Here is a 22,157-nt window from a genome sequence, read left to right on the forward strand (position 1 = left end):
CCAGGGTGATGGGAAAAAAGCAGCCGTTGCCACTGTGCTAGCTGCTGTTGATCATGCACGTATACGAAAGCCCACGCATGCTGAAGGGGCTCAGATGGAAGAAGAGGCTGATATAAGACATCAGGAAATGCTAGCAACTAAGCAACAGGTCACAAGTAAAAAGGAGCTGTTGCTTATCCCCACTGAAATGACAACTTCTACTACTGAGAGTGTACATGTCACCCAGGTTAGAAGCATTTAACAGAAGCTGAAACATGAACATGACTTTTTTAGTCTATTTGCATTCAAATATTCTTCTGTTGATTTGCAATAGATTCAAAGAGCTACTGAGGTCAGCTCCAAGGTGGAGACTGACCTTTCACCATCCCCACTTCCACATTTCACAGTATCAAAAGTTACTGTACCAAAACCAGATCATAGCTATGAGGTAAGATTTGGTGATTACAGGCAAGCAGTGAAATTCCCCTTTTCTAAGGTACCTAGATTTTCAGATATTTAGGAAAGAGGATAATGAGAGAGAAAACATCAACACATTTGTATGAAACATATGAAATAAATCTGAAATCTATTTTCTTTTAATTAAAGTTCTTTTCCTGCTTGCCTGAAACACAGTTTCAAGAATTCATCCGTATATTTATGCACAATGGGTTCCAAAATCTGAGACCACTATGAATATTTTGAATGTTTTTTTAATCAAAGTATATAAAATATAAAACATGAAAATGAATAAATGTTTAATATTTTGCACAGTTTTAAGTCATTGCATACCAAATACTTATACATTCTGAAATTAAAGTGCATTTAGTTTTTGTATAAAATAATAAAATGCAAAAGGTATGCATTTTCACTAGTAGTCTCAGAATTTGTGTGTCCCTTTGTGGTAGACTTTATTTTAACTTTTTATCACTAGCCTTTAACAAGTGCCGCCTATCCAGACCAATCTAAAAAAACCACCCTCAATACCTAATATACAAACTTCATAATAACTTTCAACATAACATCCATCCATTAGTTTGTCCATCAACCTCTCATACCATTGAGTAATTATATCATTGAGGATTTGTTATCTGAAATTGCTAACTAATTAATTTTTTTCTGCCATCCTTCTAAAGGTTCCCTGATTGTTCCCCTCTGTGTGGCTAAACAAAAGTGAACTTGTTTTTTGATATTCTGTGGTAATGTTGCTCTTTTTGGGTTGGTCAGGTTTCAATAGCAGGTTCTGCTATTGCCACATTACAAAAAGAGTTATCCTCATCAACTGCTGCTCAAAAGATCATCAAGCCTGTCAGGCCTCCAACACATAAGATTGTGGAGACTCGTGTGACCCCAGAGCCGACCCCTCCTCCTTTTAGAGACACTGCAGAGAGATATCAGACTCATTTCGACAGAGAGTTACACAGAAAGATAGGTCTTTCGTTTGCCGGGGAAGAGTGGGACACACAGGTTTGTAGTTTAACATGTTGCCCACTCGCAAAGCTAACATTTGACTTAATATCAGTTATTCATCGTATGGAGTCTTGTGTGGTTGGTTGGATTATCACTTACAGAAAGATTCCTCAAAGCTAACTGTTTTCCTTACAGATTCCATCTTATATACTGAGGATTTCTTCTCATCACCTCCGCCTAATCTTTATTAGAACGTTTTTGTTTTTGTTTGTTTCATATTCTTTTCAAACTTGTTCTTTTCTCAACCTCTTTTCTTTTATAGCATTCTTTGTGGTACTCGATAACATTCAAGAGTCACTTGGTTAGTAAACAAATGTTGATTTTTCTTGCAGGTTGTTGAGACTGCAGCGATCCCCTCAGCTACCAAAGAGCCTGTAGTGCCCCCTACCTTGATAGCAGTAAGTGTTTTATTAGCATTTTGATGAAATGCTGCTAATTTGTAGAATCACTTGAAGAACCACTAAATACAAATTGGTGTCTTGTTCATTAGGGTTTGAAGAATGTGACTGTCACAGAGGGAGAGTCTGTCACTTTGGAGTGCCAGATTTCAGGCCACCCCACCCCAGCTATTATGTGGTTCAGAGAAGATTACAGAATTGAGCACTCCATTGACTTCCAGATCACTTATAAAAACAGCTATGCCCGCTTGGTGATCCGTGAGGCCTTTGCTGAAGACAGTGGCCGCTTCACTTGCACTGCTACCAGTGAGGCTGGAACTATCAGCACCTCCTGCTACCTGCTTGTCAAAGGTACATTTTATATACAGTACTGTAATAAAATTTCTGTGTATGAATTTTTTGTGGAGAACAAAAAGATGCTTATTTTATATGTAGGTCTGCAATAAGGCTATAACAATAAGTTCTCAAATGTTTTAAAACAATACCATAAATTAGAATCTCCTACCACCTCATCTGCATCTCTGTTGAAACCAAGGTTGAAAATCTTAAATGAACAGACTTTGATCAAAAAGCACAAAAAAAAAAAAAAAAAAAAAAACAGGATATACCTCCTCACCTCTATCATTGTTTGAAAATAAAAGCACAACCTCAAAAAACATGTTATTTTTTTTTTTACAGTGTCAGAGGAGATTGAGAGCAGAGAGGAGATAACTGTCCAGGAGAAACAGTAAGTTACAAGGGCAAGAGCATGGACTGGTGGACCTTAACTAGTAAAAGAGTAGAGCCAAAAGGTAACAAATTGTTGTAATTACATTGTGTGTGTGTGTGTGTGTGTGTGTGTGTGTGTTTCAAACAAGGACTGTCATTGAAGCCAAAGAGGAGACCATGTCTGAAATAAGCGCGGTCTCTGCGGACACTGGAGCACCTGTTGCTCCTTTCTTTGTGAAGAAGCCAGTGGTTCAGAAGCTGGTCGAGGGAGGCAGTGTTGTATTTGAGTGTCAGATCGGAGGAAGCCCCAAGCCCCATATTTACTGGAAAAAGAGTGGAGTTCCACTCACTACTGGATACAGGTATAGATTTCGAGCAATTACACTTTGGATCTAGTTGGTCTACATAGTGAAAAAGAAAGCTCATAATTTCCTTGTAATTTAACAGATATAGAGTTAGTTATAACAAGGATACAGGGGTATGCAAGTTGGAAATTTCTATGACATTTGCCGATGATGCTGGAGAGTACACCATCTTTGCCAAGAACCAACACGGAGAGGCATCTGCTTCCACAATCCTGTTTGAAGAAGGTTAGTTGTGACTTTATTATAAACTGACACAATTAAATAAAGCTTAGAACAAAAAAAAACATCCATCATGCCATCATGTATTTACAGAGGAGTTTGAAGCCTATATGAAGAAACAGGATGTGACATATGTAACGGAAGTGACAGCAATGGTGCAGGAGCCCAAAGTTGCAGATGTGCCCCCTGTAGTTGTAAGTGAATATGAAAAAGAGCTCATACAGAGGAGAATGGCTCAGCAAACACAGATGATGAAATCCTTCATCTCAGAGACGGTATGATTTTATATAGGAAAAGTGATTTTACTCATTTTTGTAATGAGATCGTAAATCACATAAAACATTTGCATACTAAGAAATGCCTCTAAAAATGATAATAAAATATATAAACATTCCATTATCTTCAGGAATTTCAAATATCTGCTATTGAACGAAAAATAATTCAAGAGATTGAAATCCGCATCCTTAAAATAACTTACCGAGAGCTGGTGATTGAGGATGGTGAGGAGATGGTCATGAATGTTGCTGAGCATGAGGCTGTCGGATCCTCATTTAGCACTCCTGTCAAAAGCTACAGAATTCTGGAAGGAATGGGTGTTACTTTCCATTGCAAGATGGAAGGAACACCATTACCAAAGGTAATGAATGGATGGTAATTATATTGAAAAGCAGTATTTTTACAGCAGCACAATGTATACAAGTAATTTTATATCATTTGTGTTAAATAGATTGCCTGGTATAAAGATGGCAAGCGTATCAAGCATGGAGGCCGCTATCAGATGGAGGTTCTACAAGACGGAAGAGCCAGTCTGCGCCTACCTGTGGTGCTGCCAGAAGATGAGGGCATCTATACTGCATTTGCTAGCAATATGAAGGGTAATGCTGTCAGTTCTGGAAAGCTCTATGTAGAGTCCACTGCAGCTGCTCAGCCTTACTACCCTCAGGCCGAAGCTGTGAGAAGAGTCCAGTGAGTTGCCTTTGCCTTCTCTGGTTTTGCTGTTCTGTAATTAGATGCTTAGGATAATGTCCTATGTTGTCCATGTTTACACATTTACACTTTTAATATTTTAGGTCTACATCTCCAATGTCTGCTCGCTCAACTAGCTACTCCCCTGGACGTTCTCCTGCTCGTTCTGTTAGCCGCTCTCCTGCTCGTAGACTTGATGACACTGATGAGAGTCAACTAGAGAGACTATATAAGCCTGTTTTTGTACAGAAGCCATCATCCTTCAGGTGTTCTGAAGGACAGACTGCAAGGTTTGACTTAAAAGTAGTTGGAAGACCTATGCCCGAGACTTACTGGTTCCACAATGGTAAGTGTGTTTTAAAGCTACACTACCATTCAAAAGTTTGGGGTCAGAAAGATTTTTTTTATATACTTTTTTTTTTTATACTTTTTTCAACATTGATAATAAGAAATGTTTCTTAAACACCAAATCAGCCTATTAAGAATGATGTGACACTCTAATGGCTGCTGAAAATTCAGCCTCACCATCCCATGAATAAATTACAATAAAATATATTCAAATAGAAAACAGTAATTTTAAATGGTAATATTTCACAATATTACTCTTTACTTTATTTAAGACCAAATAAATGCCATGTCTTGGTGAGCATAACAGACTTCTTTAAGAAAAATAAAAAGAATTCTACCCCAAACTTGTAAACAGTAGTATTTGCTTTCATTTTTTTGCTTGGTTATTTGTTTTCTTTCTTACCTGTTGAAAACAGAAAAAAGAAAGTACATTTTTTATCTTTTATTATATTTACCAAAGGACAACAAGTGGTCAATGACTATACCCACAAGATTGTGGTAAAGGAGGATGGAACTCAGTCAATGATTGTGGTTCCTGCCATGCCTCAGGACTCTGGAGAGTGGACGGTTGTTGCTCAGAACAGAGCTGGAAAGACAACTGTTTCGATGACTCTCACTGTTGAAGGTAAACCATTTTTTTGTTCTAAAAAAACTGTATTTGATCTAGACTTAGTGGTGTGGAACATTGTGTAAACTCTCATCTTATGTGTTACAGCAAAGGAAAATTTGGTCCGGCCCCAGTTCATTGAAAAGTTAAAGAATATCAGTGTTAAGGAAGGAAGTTTGGTTGAGTTGGCAGTAAAAGCCATTGGAAACCCCCTCCCTGACATTGTCTGGCTGAAAAACAGTGACATCATCTCTCCTCATAAATACCCTCACATCAAGTATGTTACTTTACTTTGGATTGTTGTTTAATTATTTCCTTTTTTTTGTACTATATATGTTCAATTCAAAAATTGTATTACAGAATTGAGGGTACCAAGGGACAGGCACATTTCCAGATTCCTCAGACTTCCGGCTCTGACAGTGCATGGTACACAGCCACAGCTATAAACAAAGCTGGTAGGGATACCACTCGCTGCAGAGTCAATGTGGAGGTAGAGTACACAGAACCTGCACCAGAAAGAAGACTCATCATTCCCAAAGGAACATATAAGGCTAAGGATGTTGCTCCACCAGAGATTGAACCACTGCATCTTCGCTATGGTCAGGAACAGTGGGAAGAGGGTGACCTCTATGACAAAGAAAAGCAACAGAAGCCTCACTTCAAAAAGAAGCTAACTTCAGTCAGGCTGAAGCGATTCGGTCCTGTGCACTTTGAGTGCAGACTGACCCCTATTGGAGACCCAACTATGGTTGTTGAGTGGCTCCATGATGGCAAGCCGCTGGAAGCTGCTAACAGGTTGCGTATGATCAATGAGTTTGGCTATTGCAGTCTTGATTATGAAGTTGCTTATTCCAGAGATAGTGGCGTCATTACCTGTAGAGCTACCAACAATTTTGGTGCTGATCAGACTTCTGCTACACTAATTGTGAAAGATGAGAAGAGTCTTGTGGAGGACAGTCAGTTGCCAGAGGGAAGAAAAGTACAGAGAATGGATGAAATGGAGCGAATTGCCCATGAGGGCGCACCCTCTGGAGTAACTGGGGATGACATGAGTGAGAAGACCAAGCCTGAGATTGTCTTGCTTCCTGAACCCATAAGAGTATTTGAGGGTGAAGCAGCCAAATATCGCTGCAGAGTGACCGGTTACCCCACTCCCAAAGTTAACTGGTATCTCAATGGACAGCTCATTCGAAAGAGCAAACGTTTTAGACTACACTATGATGGCATTCACTATTTGGAAATCACTGACTGTAAGTCCTATGATTCTGGAGATGTCAAATTATTGGCTGAGAACCCAGAGGGTACAGCTGAGCACACTGTCAAACTCGAAATCCAACAGAAAGAAGACTTCAGGTCAATCTTGCGCCGTGCTCCTGAGATGAAGGCTTCGGAGGCACCTGGCCCTGAACCTGGCAGAGTGTCTTTTGATGTTGTGAAGGTAGATAAACCTGGAGAGGCTTCACAAACAAAAGAGGTGGTCCGACTGAGGAAGGTTGAGAGAGTTGTTCATGAAAAATCCACTGAAGAGACAGAAGAGCTGCGAAGCAAATTTAAACGCAGGACTGAAGAGGGCTATTATGAAGCCATATCCTCAGTTGAGATGAAGTCTCGCAAGAAGGACGAGTCTTATGAAGGAATGTTAAAGAAGAGAAAAGATGAACTTATGCACTGGACCAAAGAGGTGTCTGAGGCAGAAAAGAAGAAAGAGGAGGAGGAAGGCAAACTTACCATTCCAACAATCAGACCTGAGAAAGTCACTCTCTCTCCTAGCATGGAGGCTCCAAAGATCTTGGAAAGAATTCAGAGCCAGACAGTTTCACTATCTGATGAAGTTCGCTTCCGTTGTAGGGTTGTTGGTAAACCAGAACCAGAGTGCCAGTGGTTCAAAAACGGTATTTTACTTGAGAAATCAGATCGTGTTTACTGGTATTGGTCCGAGGACCATGTCTGTGAATTAGTAATTAGAGATGTCTCAGCTGAGGATTCTGCTAGTATCATGGTCAAAGCCATTAACATTGCTGGTGAGGCCTCAAGCCATGCTTTCTTGTTGGTGCAAGGTATGTTTTGTCATTTATAAATCAGTTTTGTGATCATTGATTTTGATTGATATCGAAAGTACTTTATCTAATAAATTCTCCTTTTTTTGCAGGCAAGCAAGTTTTATCCTTTACCCAGACATTGGAGGATGCCTATGTTAAAGAGAAAGACACAATGACAACCTTTGAATGTGAGACAAATGAGCCATTTGTCAAGGTCAAATGGATGAAGAACAATGCTGAAATCTTTTCTGGAGACAAATACAGGATGCATTCGGACAGAAAGGTGCACTTCCTATCCGTTCTGATGATCAACATGCAAGATGATGCCGAGTACACTTGTGCTGTAGCTGATGATGACCACATAAGAACCACTGCCAGACTTTATGTTGAAGGTTAGCTTACACTCATTTGTGCTATTTAATTTCACATTTTCAGATTCATCTCTGAATTTTTGGTCAATCTGCCATCTGATCTGTTATACAGGTGCATCACTGGAAATGCTAAAAAATTTAGAGAGTGTTGAAGTTCCTGAGACATACTCTGGAGAGTTTGAGTGTGAACTGTCGCGTGAAGATGCAGAAGGCACCTGGTACTTTGAGAACAAAGAAATTACGCCAAGCCTAAAATATGTAGTATCCTCTCGTCGTGGCCGACACACCTTGTCTGTAAAAGATGTCAGGAAGGAAGACCAAGGCAAATATACTTTTAAAGTGGGTGATCTGAAGACAAGCGCCACACTGAAAATGAAATGTAAGTAGAATTTGAATATAATTAATATATTGATATAAAAAATAGTGTTAAAGTATTTTCAAACATAATATTGACTCCATTATACATGATATGTAAATAATGTTATTTTTTGTCTTGTATCAGTGCGCCCTGTAACTCTGATGCAAGGCCTCTCTGACTTGACAATCTGTGAGGGTGACATTGCCCAGTTGGAGGTGCGATTCTCTCAAGAAAATGTGGAGGGATCATGGATGAAAAATGGCCAGCCCATCTCTGCCTCTGACAGAATTCACATTGTCATCGACAAACTTGTCCACAAACTTCTAGTTGAAAGTGTCAACAGGGATGATGCAGGAATCTACTCATTTGTTGTTCCTATTCAAGACATTTCTACAACTGGAAAACTGACTGTCCAAAGTACGCAACCCCCCTTTCCCTATGCATTTTTGAAAGCTAAAATGCAGAAAGAGAATGCAGAAATGTAACCTTTCTTTTTCACCCTTTTCACAGCAATTGAAATCACAACTCCTCTAAAGGATGTCCATTCTATTGAGGGTACAAAGGCAGTGTTAGAAGCTAAAATCTCTGCCTCTGATGTTACTTCAGTGAAATGGTACCAAAATGACAAGCTTGTTGTAGCTAGTGAGAGAATCCAGATGGTTGCCAAAGGGACCAAACAGAGACTGGTCTTGAACAGGTCCTTTGCTTCTGATGAAGGACACTATAAGATGGCTGTTGGCAGAGTGGAAACAACTTGTAAACTGACAATTGAAAGTGAGTATTTCTTTAAAGGAACATATAAAATCTTTCTTTGGGTTTGGTTAAAGGTAAATTTAATTGGTTTATTATTATTAACAAACATATTTATGTCATACAGAGGTCAGCATCATCAAGCACATGGAGGACTGTGTGTGCACTGAAACTCAGAATGTCACTTTTGAAGTAGAATTGTCCCACACCGGGATAGATCCTTACTGGACCTTCAAAAATCAGCCTCTTAAGGCTGGACCCAAATACAAAATTGAGTCCAAAGGGAAACGCTATAGCCTGACCATCATCAATGCCATGAAGGATGAAGAGGGCCAGTATGCATTTGCAGCTGGCGAAAAGTCATCCAGTGCAAAACTAACTGTGTCAGGTATGATTTTCACCATTTGTTAAATATAAGTTGTGTTAAGTTAAGTTGATGCACAGATATTGCCTCATGGTTACATTTTACACTAGGTGGTGCTATAAACAGACCACTCCATGATGTGACTGTAGCAGAATCCCAAACTGCTGTTCTGGAGTGTGAGGTTGCTAACCCTTCCTCTGAAGGCAAGTGGCTTAAGGACGGCCACTCAGTTGACTTTAGCGACATTGTCAGGAGTGAGGATGTAGGTGCGGTCCGGCGACTTGTCTTTGTTACCACAAGACCACAAGATATTGGAGAGTACACATACCAAGTAGCAAACTCCAAGACATCTGCCAACCTTAGGGTTGAAGGTACTTTTACTACTGTTTTGAAGGCTGAATTTTTTTCATACTGACCATATTTTCCTATATGTGTAACTTTTTCATACTGATCATATTTTCATAAGTTTGTAACTGAATACAAATGTCTTTCACAGCTGTGAAGATCAAGAAGACACTGAAAAATCAAACAGTCACCGAAACCCAAGAGGCAGTCTTTAGTCTTGAACTCACCCATTTAGATGTGAAAGGATCCCAGTGGATCAAGAATGGAATAGAAATTGTCCCCAGTGACAAATATGAGATAACAGTAGATGGACTGGTTCACACCTTAAAGATCAAGAATTGCAACTCCCAAGATGAATCAGTCTATGGATTCAAACTTGGAAAACTCTCTGCTAATGCCAGACTGAATGTTGAAAGTAAGTTTAATATTTGGCTTAATCATAGAATTTGCACTACCCCCCCCCCCCCCTCACCAAAAAAAAAAAATAAATTATTTAATTCTCTTGCAGCTGTTAAGATTGTGAAAAAGCCAAAAGATGTGACTTCCCTGGTGAATGGAACTGCCTCTTTTGAGCTGAGTTTATCCCACGATGACATACCTGTTAAATGGATGTTCAAAAACCAAGAACTGAAACCTAGTGCCAATATTCAGATAATGTCCGAAAGGAAAGCACATAAGTTGGTCATTCAAAATGTTGAAGAAAGCAGTGATGGAGAGTACACAGCTGTAGTTGGACATTTACAATGCAGTGCATATTTACATGTTGAATGTAAGTACAAAATTTTAAGATTTATAGATTTTAAGTCACCAACCTAAACTTGTCTAGTGTCTTATACACACCACTAACTCCATACAATGACTGTTTCAGCTTTGAGAGTCACAAAGCCCCTGAAGAACATTGAGGTTCCAGAGACCCACGTGGCCACGTTCGAGTGTGAAGTTTCACATTTCAATGTTCCATCCACCTGGCTGAAAGATGGAGTTGAGATTGAGATGAGTGAGAAGTTCAGGATTGTGGTGCAGGGCAAACTGCATCAGTTAAAGATCATGAATACCAGCAGAGATGATTCTGCCGAATACACATTTGTGTGTGGAAATGACAAAGTCTCTGCCACACTGATAGTTAGCCGTAAGTTATTTTTGATGTCATTGTTTTTGTAATTGCTTTCTTTATTGCCTACCAGACATGTACTTACAATGGCAACAACAATTAGAATTGAGTCAAATATTTATTCCCTCTCCTTCAGCTGTCCTCATCACATCTATGCTCAAAGACCTGAATGCACAAGAAAAGGACACCATCACATTTGAGGTGACTGTCAACTATGAAGGCATCACCTACAAATGGCTGAAGAATGGAGTTGAAATCCGATCCAGTGATAGATGCCAAACTCGCGCCAAACAGTTCACTCACTCCCTCACTATCCGAAATGTTCACTTTGGGGATGTTGGAGAGTACAAGTTTGTGGCCGGATCTGCTGAAACAGCCGCAAATCTTTTTGTTGAAGGTAATATTTACTTCATTATTCAGATTTTCAAATTATTTATTTTTGGCTAATTCTGATCAAGGGGTTTTTTTCATGATCAATTTAAGCTCGTGTCATCGAGTTCACCAAGCACATCAAGGACATTAAAGTTACTGAGAAGAAGAAGGCCATTTTTGAATGCGAACTCTCTGAGCCCAATGTCCAAGTAACATGGATGAAAGATGGTCAGGAGCTTGAAATATCTGAAAGGTACTCAATATAATGGTTTTCCACATCCATGCACGATTTTGCTCTTTGACATTAATAATCTGTCTTTATTAAGTTAATGTCCTGATGGAGATATCATCTTCAACATTTAGGTTCAAAGTTTCCACAGAGAGACACATGCATCGTCTTATGATCCAAACTGTGCGCATGTCTGATGCCGGAGAGTACACTGTGGTTGCTGGATCAAGTGTATCGAAGGCCAACCTCATAGTTGAGGGCAAGGATGTGCGTATAAGTGAACCTGCCGAGAAAGAAATAACTGTAAGTACCAAGCTGTCATAAATAATATTTAAATTCTGACAGTGTTCAGTATTTCAGTTTTGCATTCAATGTCCTTTTAATTGAAATTTTAATCCAGGTGCTTGAGAAACAACGATCTACATTTGAATTTGAAGTCAACGAGGATGACATTGAGGGACGCTGGCTGAGAAATGGAGTCGAGATCCAGTTTTCTGTAGATCAGCGCTTCACCTATGCCATTATTAGAAAAATTCATCGCCTGACAATCACAGAAACCTACAGAAGCGATGCCGGAGAATACACATTCATTGCTGGAAAGAACAGGAGTTTTGTAACCCTACATGTCAATAGTGAGTTTGATCGCAAAACTGATTCATGTTTGTTCTTGTTTGTCTCTGTGTATCTATTATTAATTCTTATACATTCTTGCATTGTTTAGTCCCTGAGCCTCCTCAGATAATCAGGCACTTGCAGCCCCTGTCTGTTGAGGCTGGCAAACCTGCACGCTTTTCTGTGGAGGTGACTGGAATTCCTCAGCCTCAGGTGTCTTGGTATAAGAACACTCAGGCCCTGTCTTCTGGGTTCAAGTGTAAGTTCCTGAGGGAGGGAAATGAGCACACATTGTTGCTCATTGAAGTCTTCCCAGAGGATGCAGCTCAGTACAACTGTGAAGCTAAGAATGACTATGGAGTAGCCACAAGTTCTGCGTCACTTAACGTGGAAGGTAAATAAAAACAAATGAAAAAAAATTCACATGAATTCTAAGTACATAATTTACATATATTTGCTATGTCTTTTAATCCTCAGTTCCAGAAGTTGTTTCCCCTGACACTGGAGCCCCACTGTCACCACCTGTGGTCATAACACCAATACGTAACACTTCTGCCAATGAAGGACAATCTGCTAGATTCCAGTGCCGTGTCTCAGGGGAAGGTAAGATCAGTAACTATAGGTCTGTTCCTGCTCTACATAGGCAGACACTCTGTGCACCATATAAATCTTTTCAGTTTATTTAATTATAGGTTCCGCAAAAGGAATGGCACAATACTGTAGTCATTAATAAAGTAGCTCTTATATATTGGGACAATATTGGCATAGCTCTTATATATTGACACATACAGTACGATCAAGTAAATAGTCATTTGTGCCTTAATTGATTTTGATGTTATGCGTATTCTTCTGATTTGCTCCTGTTTAGATCTGACAATTACTTGGTATTGCAAAGACAAGGAGATCAAGCAGTCTGATATATTCAGAGTGTCTCAGTTTGATGAAAACTGTCAGTTGGAGATCACCAGAGTGTATCCTGAGGATGAGGGCGAGTACACATGTGTTGCCCGTAACTCTGCAGGAATGGTCTCATGTTCTGCTGTACTGAAAGTAGACGGTGAGCTAAATTTTCTTACCAACCAAAAATTGCAAACTAATAATAATAAAAAAAAAACCCTGATAATGGCTTCAATGATAATATGCTATTATTATTATTAGTCAATAATGCAATTGGTGGTGGTTTGTCTGTTAATTAGGGCTGTCAAAGCTAACATAGTATTTCTAAAAACGAATCAAAATTTTCAGAGCGAACTACACAAACACATGTCACTGGGCACCCATTTATGAGTAATTGCATTAAGTCTGTGGTATTCTGTCATTCATAAAAACATTAATTCGAAAACTTGCAAAGAACTGCATTTTTGCACATGTAAGATATATTACATACATAATTTGAAATAGTTACTGATTTGTTGCAGATTTGCATTTCAGTGTTTACATTTCTCGTACATTTTGATGAAATTTGAGAAGTCTAGAATCTGTTGCTTTTTTGTGAGTGAGATGAGTAAAATATAAGTGTTATCCACACAAATTGCTGAACCTCATGGTTGCACACAGGCCTTTTTTAATTTCCTTAAAAAGAAACTAAATTCATTAATACAAAAAGTATGAGATACGTCACGCTTAAATAAATTCAATTGACAGCCCTACTGTGATACAGAACAAGTTTGCCAGCCAGATATGAAAACAAAACAAATTTGATACAGGGAAACAAATTTCAATGTGTGCACTATAGTGATTAGTTGAGGATAAATCAATACTTCCTTTCAGGACAAACACATATTATGGACTATACATCCAAGTCTCAGTCAGAAGCCACTTCCAGCATCTTCACAAGCATTAAGAGTGTTCAAAAGGATCCTATTGGCCAAAGGCCCACTTTTATTCAACCTATTGTGAGCTGTGTGGTGGCTCATGGAGAAGTGGCTAGATTTCATGCTCGTGTGTCTGGCATGCCAAAACCAGAGATAAGTTGGTTCCATAACCAACAGTCTATAAAGCCTACCAAAAATGTTGTCTTTCATTTTGATGAGATGACAAACACTGCTACGCTAATCATAGTTGATACTTTCTCTGAGCATGCTGGACAGTACACTTGCAAAGCAGTCAGTATCGCAGGAGAGGCAGCTTGCTCAGCCAGCCTTGCTGTAACTGAAGAAGGTAATTGAGATCAAAGTAGTTTATGGTTTTTGATTAACATATCACAATTAATTCACGTCATTTTCTTTTTAAGCCTTTCAACCAACCTCAAGAACCTCTCAATGAATTTCCTGAGCACGTTCACCAATTTCACTTTATGAAACCTTATCAATGCTTCTGAAGAAGTTGTATCATACAGTGCTCTCTTGATGTTGTGCTGGGAATGCATGCTTTTGCAAACTCCCATGTTTCACCTCCTTTTAACATTTCCACATTTGTTTCACATGCAGATAAACAAATTTTTGGTCCTTATTATTATTATTATTTCAATGGTGATATTTTCTTTGGAAATTCATGTTATAGGTGACATATTTGGCTAATTGTTTGTTATTCATCAATTCATATGACTCTATTTTACAGTTACAAAAGTACGTGAGGAGATAGAAGCAAAAATTGAGGAAGAGGTCAAAGGTAGGATCATTTTACAGTTTTTATTTTGTTAATATTTTAAAACTCTCTGTAAAACTATTGAATTTAACATTTCCGAGCATATTGTATTGCATGCAAACAAATCCTCTTTTATGAGAACAACTTTCATATGTCACTGTTGGATATGTGTATGGTTGAAATCAAGTGTTTCTGGATAGCAAGCAATTTGATTGGTAAAATGCTTGCTGTGAAGCACTTTTGCAAAGTTTTGCATCTGTCTTCCCCTTGAAAAGCATGAAGGATATGGTACTTCTTGGTTGTTTCTAGAAATAAAAGGTGCAGGATGTTTGTTCTTTAAAAGTTCCAGACCACAGGAAATTACATTTTAAAAGATATGGAAGTAGCCACATCTTTTATTTGCTTCATACGTTTCTTGCATCTGGAACACCTTCCTGCAAATATTTCTTAGACTGGCTTGCAGATAGCGGTATGTGATTAATGTTGTTTGCTTTTTAAAATAACATGGTTATACCTGTAAACTATATTAGTTCGAATAAACGCCTTCTCAAAGAAGTCTAGAGCTGTTTAATGACCACACTCTTTTTTATCAATAGAGAGTGATGTTTCTCTATATGTATGAAAGATTTTCGTCATTCTAAGGATTAGAAAGGGCGTTTATTCATCATTCTGCAAGTCAGGTAAGGAATATTTTAGGATATATATCCACCAAGTTAAATATACAAGAGGCTCTTTTGCGAACCAGATCAGTATTATTTGGATACGTGTTAATGCTTTGAAAATAAATTTATGCTTTGAAGAACTGTCCACAGAAGAAGGAACAAAACATCAAGTGATTTTCGTGTCAGAATCTTTAATAAAGACTCAAGTCTTGCGTTTATTCGAACAAATATGGTGAGTGAATTTGTTTTTTATGGCTTTGTGACTTGATGCATGCTTTAATATATCTATTAATATTCTATTTGAAATATATTTCATTTTCTTTAGCAAACTGGGCATTTTGTTGAAATTTGTCTCCCTTTTTTCCAGAGTTGTTTTATAATGAAGGAGCTGAACACATGGAAAAAGGAGGACTGCAGCATGGTGCATTTTCAGACCCAGAAGAAAGTTTAGATCAAGGTCTTGTAGCCCCATCTGAAAACTGTAAACCCTCCTTCACCAAAAAGCTGAAGTTTCAATCTGTTGTGGAGGGTGACACTGCATCTTTTAGGTGCAAGGTAGTTGCAATGCCACCTCCAACGATATTGTGGTTTCATAATAATAGACAGATACAGAAGGAGCACCATCGTAAAATATATACAGTGAGTAAAATGCATATGCATGCAACCAGTTTAACAATTAAAGAGATTAAGGAAAAAGATTCAGGCAGTTACAAAGTCATGGCAATTAACACTGAAGGCTCTGCTGAAACCACAGCATCACTTCTTGTATCACTGAGGGAAGAGCAAGATGTATCTCATTTCTGCTATTCTAGATCCTCAAACAAAGCCCACTCAAGCTCAGATTCATTAGCTGATTCAACAAAAGAAAGAAAATTTAGAGTAGATCTAAGATGTGTTGGCTCTCCTTTTGATAAAACAAGCAAAGGGCAAACAAAGGGGCGTCATAGATCAAAAAGCACTCTGTTCCGCACAATGTATTTTAGAACTTCATCCCCATCAAGGACACCAGACAAAGACAGCAAGTTTGAGACTGCATCCGAATGTGCACGCTCTCCAACTCCGATGTACGAGAGATATGAGAGGTTCAGTGATCGATACAGTGATATATACTGTGACAGATTCACAGGTCGTGACCGATACAGTGATAGGTTTAGTGATAAATTCAGTGACCGGTGTAGTGATAGGTACAGTGACAGATTTAGCGACACAGACAGCCTTCATGGAGAGGTTAAAGCAAAACTTAGTCTCTTACAAAAGGCTGTCAAAAAGAAAAAGAGACTTTCAATATCTACAATGTCCTCTTCTGAGTTTGAGGTGGAATCGGTTACAAGTGAGCCTTGTTACACAGATTATGTTGAGAGACTCAGAGTAAAGCCATCTACTTTGCCCGAAATTCAACATGTTGTTCGGCCTGGTGAGCAAGCTGAAAGTGGTAGATGTTCAGCAGAATATCAGAGCAGACTGGAGAGAATTACTGGACTCGGCTCCCAATCAAAAGAACGAAGAGTCAGACACTCCTTTGAACCTCAGTCAAGATCTAGGGCACTGCGAATTATGAAGGGTGAACTTCATCTTGAGGAAACTTTAAGAAAAGACATTCAAGCTGAAGTATCTGATGCACGGATGGATCAAGAGATCACATCTAAAGAGGAGTCAGAAAAGGATATAGAATATGATATTTTAGATCCCAACGATGATGCAAGCCTGATTCAGTGGGATGAAGAGGCACAGACCAAGGCAAAAGAACCATTTGTGTTGCAGTGGTTAGAGACAGGACAAGCTTCTAAACAAGCAAGCAATACAAAGGAGATAAGCGCATCACATGAAGAGTCACAAGAAAAAGAGTCATTAAGAGCCAAGGCAGTGAAGCCAATGAAAGAAATATTTTTTGGTGATGTAGTTAAAACAGTTCCTGTACAGAAATTAGAACAGAGAGCTATGTCAGTGGAGAACATCCTTGAGAAAAACCTTGAGAGTGAGTGCTTAGAAAGTGAAGATCAGTTCTTAGCTCAGCGCATTCGAAAATGGCAACAGGATGTTCAGTGTAATGAACAAGCACAGGTCAAGGCAAAGGAACCATTTGGGTTACAGTGGTCAGAGACAGGAGAAGCTTCCAATCAAGTAAATAGTCCAAAGGAGATCATCCCTTCACACGAGAAGCAAGCAGACAAAGAGTATTTAAGGACAAAGGCAGTGAAGTTAAAGGAAGAAAAAATTCTTGCTGATGATAGTCTGCAACATGAAAGTAAAAAGGCTCCTGTACAGAAATCAGAAAATAGAGCTATGTCTATGGAGAACATCATTGACAAAAACTTGGAGGGTGATCACATAGAACGTGAAGATCAGTTCTTAGCTCAGCACACACAAAAATGGCAACAAGATGTGCAGGTTGATCAGACAGAGTCTGTTGCTTCCCAAAAGTCAGAGCAAAAAGGCTCTTATTCTCATGAATCTTTTGGCAAAGTTCAGAAAGAAGCAGCAGAATCAGCTTTAAAAACTCAAAGGGAATCCACATTTACAAAGACTTCAAGATCTTCATTTAAAGAAAAACATTTACATGAATGCTCAGGTGAGAGTGAGTTGCACTTATCGCGAGAAAGAATAAATGAGTTAAAAAGTGAGAGCGATCAAGTGAGTGAAAAAGAGGCACTAACTCAACGTATAATGAAATGGCAACAAGATGTTTTGACTGAGCAAGAACAGACTGTTGAACTTGATCCTGATTGGGGTGGTGTTACTGAGAGTGCTTTAGAAAACACTCTCAGTAAAACCACATATAAAGATGTTGAATCGGAAAATGTGAATAAGGTGTCACCACAGAGAACAGCAAAAGAGAGGTTCTTTAGTGATGTTTCTTCTCACTCCTATGTAACTGATAGGTCTAAAACACAAAAGCAAATGATTTCTGAGGCTGATAGTGAGAAGTTAAGGACTGAAAGTGACTATTTTGTCAGTGAGGAGGAGGCTCTAGCAAAGCGGATTAAAAAATGGCAACAAGATGTTCCAATTGAGCAAGAAGAAAGTGTTGAATTAGAATCTAATTGGGCCATTGCAGAGCATGTGCAGTCTTCTGTTGTATTACCTGAGACAACGTTGATGTCCACAGCTTTGCCAACAGAAAAAGTTATTTTGTATCCAAAGCCTAAAGAGTTTATGCCTGATAAAATAGGTACAGATGTGACTGTAGGAATTGAAAGACAATATTTGGGTTATGAGGATGTAGTTCAGCAGCATCATGGTGATGTAAAAGTTGTGACAATGTCTAGACATGAACCTGATGTAATAGAGCAACAGAAAACTCTATCAAAACGAGAAATCCCCAGTGTTTCTCCCATTGCAGAGAAAATGTCTATGAGTGTAGTAAAACCACGAGCACCTGTCTTTGTGATGATATTAAAGCCAGAGATTGAGGTAAAGAGAGGTGAAATGACTGAACTCAGTTGCCAATTCCAGGGAGATCCCCAGCCATCTGTTTCATGGCTTAAAGATGGACATCTTATAATGAGAGACCCTGATTTTGATGTTCGTACCAAAGCAAATTCATCGACATTGATCATTTATTATCCAACCATTGACCATCAAGGTGTGTTTACTTGTAATATTGCTAACAAACATGGAAAAGCAAGTACATGTTGCATATTGAAATTAACTGAAGATGTTCTGTTAAAGACAGAGATAGGGCCTCCTCAAGAAGTTAAAGTAACAGATGAGTCAGTGTTCACTGAAGAAGAAATGATAGAGGAAGAACTTAAGTCCCTAATGAAACCTGAGATAGCCAGCAAATACACATTGCAGGTACCTCAGGCAGTTATGCACATGCCACAAACTTCATCTTCATCTATTCACTCCTCACCAGTTGAGATCAGAATAACTGCTCCAACTCCAGTGCTAGAGATGTTCGATGAGGCTAAAGACACATTTGAGCCTGTTGAGCAAACCTCAGAATCTCCAGTTGATGATGGCACCTCTCAAACAGTGAAGCATAAGTTCACATTTTCCTTTGATGATGGTCGTGAGGCTCCCCAAGTTTTCAGAGAACTAGATAACATTAGTGTTTCAGAGGGACAGACTGCTATGCTTGAGTGCATCATAATTGGTGAACCAACACCTGAAGCCACCTGGTTCCATGATGACATTTGCCTTGATCTTAATAACAGTAAATATAGATTTCAGGTACAAGACAAAAGTTATAGACTATTCATTGACAATTTCACTTGTCTTGATGCTGGAATATATAGATGTATTGCATCTAACAAACTTGGGCAGGTTGAAAGTGTTGCTGATGTGTCTTTTGATTCTGCAACTCTGGACTCTGGATTTTCATCCATTGCCATAACAGAAATGGATAACCAAACAAGATCTCTTGGCTTATCTTTAGAAATCACCAAAGTTCAAACAAAGACTTTATCAAGTTCTTCCACACCATCCCAAGATATTACTCTTACAAGTGAGGACATTCTTGATTATGACTGTTCAGTCAAACCTGCTGAATTTCATGATATTATCAAAACGGATTACCCAAAGCCAGATGCTCCCAAACTTAAGCGCATTAAGAAGCCAGCTTCAGAAATGCCTGTAATAACAGGCTGTGGTTTGCAGTCGTCTGGGGCAGAGGTTAAAGTATCAAAATTAAAACAAGCATTTGAAACACCAACATCTTTTGTAGATGAGCCCAATGAGCCAACAGCACAATCAAAGGATGAGGCCTCTTTTCCTATTGAAGATATTCCAGAGTTTGCTCTTGAACCTGGGCAATATGAAAAAGAACAAATAACTTCCATTCTCTCCAGTGAGGACAGGATGAAATATCCTACTTTGACTGCAGCTAAGACCTTCCCCTTAAGAGCTCCAACAGATGTTACAGAGGCAGTTCTGGACAACACAGAAAACACTATAGAAGAAAAGTCAGATGTGAGAATGTCTTCTATAGAATCAAAGTTATTTGACTTGCAGCATTTTGTATCCTTGGCCAATGTTACCGAGGTTCAGCAATCACCTACTTTAATCAGACCCCAGGCTAGATTACCAGAAAAAAATAACCCAAAAGACAGTTCTGTTAGCCCTAAAACAGTTTTGGATAGCACAGTTGAGCAAAGAATTATAAAGGAGGAGGCATGCGTTAGGCAAAGTGAAATTGATAACCCTGCTCAAGAACTCATGTTAGAAACCAAGGTACCGTCGGCTCAAATAACTGAACCCGTAAAAATGGGTACTATTAGTGTTCAAAGAGCAGAAGTTGAGGACATGCCACAAGATAACGTCAGTCCAGTTGATATAAAACATGATAGGATGGAAGCCTCAGATATAACAGAACTTCTTATTGTAAAACCCAAAATTGAGTTTGACAGAGTATTGCAATCTGACTCCACAGATTACCCTTTGTCAGAGTACCCCCCACAGAGACAGCAACCACAACAGAAAAAATCTGCTAGGCTAGGGGCGGTTGGTGTTCCCAAACTTGAGGAAGAAGAAGTAACTTTTAGTGCTGTTTATGACTACTATAACCAACCAACTGATTGGGGAAGGCCTTTATCGCCAGAGTCAGAAATGTCTATTGAAGTTGGTAGCACATTCAGTGAGGAGATGGCAGAAATTGAACGGTTCTACACACCAGCTTCATCCACTGAAATTTCTCAAATTCAGAAGTCACCAGAATCTTTCCATACCCCCTCAGAGACTCCAGGGGGTGTCATGACACCTCCTGAGTATCCGTTTTCCCCTGTGGAACATAACAGACTCTCAACTAGCTCTAGTGAAGGTTTTTATTCCCCAGCTAAGTTCCTCAGTTCTCCAGATGATGAGGGTATTGAAACAACTCCCCCTGTGTTTACTATCGATGAGTGTATGATTCTTCCAGAGGGACGTGGTTCACTAGGCTTGGGGACACTTCAGGAAAAGGTTCAGGGAATTCCTCCAGCTTTCCTTAAGCCACTTACAAAAAGACGAGTTTTTGAGGGTGATTCCTTACAGTTCTGTGCTGAAGTATTTGGACTACCCACTCCAGAAGTGAAATGGTTTAGAAACAAAACTGAGCTTGAAGCAGATGAGAGGACTATTATTGAAAGAGATGGTGATAACATAGCCCTGGAAATTAGGAATATCACAAAAGCTGACCAAGGGGAATATATCTGTGAGGCTCTTAATTATGTTGGTGAGGCAAAAAGTGTTGCTTTGGTTCTTGTTATATCTCAGGAAGCAAGGCAAATGCTACCCCCTCCTGCTGTTACCCATCAGCATGTCATTGAGTTTGATGTTGAGGAGGATGAGGATCTGTCAAGGTCTCCCTCTCCTCAAGAAATCTTGTTGGAGGTTGAGTTAGATGAGAATGAGGTGAAAGAGTTTGAAAAACAGGTAAAGATTGTTACCATTCCAGAGTATACAGCTGATAACAAAAGTATGATCATTTCCCTTGATGTTCTACCAAGCATGTTTGAGGAAGGGACTGTGGATTTCATAACTCAAGAAAGTGATGATTTAAAAATAGCTTTTGAAGTTACAGAAATGCCGCCACGTTTTATAAACCCTATTTATGACATTGAAACTCTTGAAAACACAAATGTCATGTTTGAATGTTCTTTAATGGGTATTCCCTCGCCAATAGTGTCATGGTACAAAGGCAATATGAAGATTCCTATGGATAAGAAAAAATACATCTGTAGCTCAGATAGTGATAATCATTTTCTGAAGATTCTCAAAGCCAACATACATGACAGTGGCATATATACATGCAGAGCTATTAATGTTGTTGGTGAAACACTTTGCAGGGCGTCGCTTGCGGTTATGAATCCACAGTCATTCTCAGGCAAGACAAGGGGAAGAGAACTAACTGCAGTTTCTCTTGGCAGTGCAAAAGTTCATCCTCAGAAGTTTGACTTGGTTGTTGGAAATTCATCATTTGATGGAGAACAGACATCAGAGATAGAGCTTGAATTTGAGTTCCAACAGGAATTTGATGAGTCTCAGAAAGCTGTCAGACTGGTTGCTATTACTGATAATGAGACAAGTGAGCAAGGAGAGAAATATGTTAGTATTAATTTCGATGTCTTTGCGGAACCCTCAAAAGATGATAAAATAGAATTCAAAGGCAAATCAACAAACTCTTGTAGTTTTGAGTTTCAGGTCACTGAAATTCCCCCAAAATGTATAATCCCACTACAAAATGTCACTGCAGCTGTAGGTACACCTGTGATTCTTCAGTGCTTAGTGAGTGGCAAACCAAATCCTACAGCAGAGTGGTTCAAAGATGGTGCTCCGGTAAAAAATGCTAGATATATTATCCAGGAGAAAGCATCAGGACATTT

At 39.0% G+C, this 22,157-nt stretch overlaps 1 protein-coding gene across 1 annotated transcript in view; it reads left to right on the forward strand.

The window, feature by feature from the left end:
- Positions 1 to 22,157, forward strand: part of ttn.2 (titin, tandem duplicate 2) — a 162,713-nt gene that overhangs the window by 10,721 nt on the left and 129,835 nt on the right. The window contains exons 10-42 of the mRNA XM_081368710.1: positions 5 to 226; positions 314 to 427; positions 1,204 to 1,443; positions 1,779 to 1,844; positions 1,937 to 2,195; positions 2,523 to 2,571; positions 2,702 to 2,914; positions 3,000 to 3,142; positions 3,230 to 3,411; positions 3,543 to 3,773; positions 3,864 to 4,102; positions 4,207 to 4,448; positions 4,911 to 5,075; positions 5,166 to 5,334; positions 5,418 to 7,114; positions 7,207 to 7,488; positions 7,580 to 7,846; positions 7,970 to 8,242; positions 8,336 to 8,599; positions 8,703 to 8,963; positions 9,050 to 9,310; positions 9,436 to 9,699; positions 9,793 to 10,053; positions 10,153 to 10,413; positions 10,532 to 10,792; positions 10,879 to 11,020; positions 11,131 to 11,299; positions 11,397 to 11,628; positions 11,718 to 12,002; positions 12,086 to 12,211; positions 12,477 to 12,665; positions 13,379 to 13,768; positions 14,168 to 14,218. Of these exons, the coding sequence (XP_081224836.1) occupies positions 5 to 226; positions 314 to 427; positions 1,204 to 1,443; positions 1,779 to 1,844; positions 1,937 to 2,195; positions 2,523 to 2,571; positions 2,702 to 2,914; positions 3,000 to 3,142; positions 3,230 to 3,411; positions 3,543 to 3,773; positions 3,864 to 4,102; positions 4,207 to 4,448; positions 4,911 to 5,075; positions 5,166 to 5,334; positions 5,418 to 7,114; positions 7,207 to 7,488; positions 7,580 to 7,846; positions 7,970 to 8,242; positions 8,336 to 8,599; positions 8,703 to 8,963; positions 9,050 to 9,310; positions 9,436 to 9,699; positions 9,793 to 10,053; positions 10,153 to 10,413; positions 10,532 to 10,792; positions 10,879 to 11,020; positions 11,131 to 11,299; positions 11,397 to 11,628; positions 11,718 to 12,002; positions 12,086 to 12,211; positions 12,477 to 12,665; positions 13,379 to 13,768; positions 14,168 to 14,218 (8,470 nt within the window). The remainder of the gene's footprint in view (positions 1 to 4; positions 227 to 313; positions 428 to 1,203; positions 1,444 to 1,778; positions 1,845 to 1,936; positions 2,196 to 2,522; positions 2,572 to 2,701; positions 2,915 to 2,999; positions 3,143 to 3,229; positions 3,412 to 3,542; positions 3,774 to 3,863; positions 4,103 to 4,206; positions 4,449 to 4,910; positions 5,076 to 5,165; positions 5,335 to 5,417; positions 7,115 to 7,206; positions 7,489 to 7,579; positions 7,847 to 7,969; positions 8,243 to 8,335; positions 8,600 to 8,702; positions 8,964 to 9,049; positions 9,311 to 9,435; positions 9,700 to 9,792; positions 10,054 to 10,152; positions 10,414 to 10,531; positions 10,793 to 10,878; positions 11,021 to 11,130; positions 11,300 to 11,396; positions 11,629 to 11,717; positions 12,003 to 12,085; positions 12,212 to 12,476; positions 12,666 to 13,378; positions 13,769 to 14,167; positions 14,219 to 22,157) is intronic.

The sequence above is a fragment of the Scardinius erythrophthalmus genome (assembly GCF_964197995.2).
Source record: "Scardinius erythrophthalmus genome assembly, chromosome: 6".
NCBI lineage: Eukaryota > Metazoa > Chordata > Actinopteri > Cypriniformes > Leuciscidae > Scardinius > Scardinius erythrophthalmus.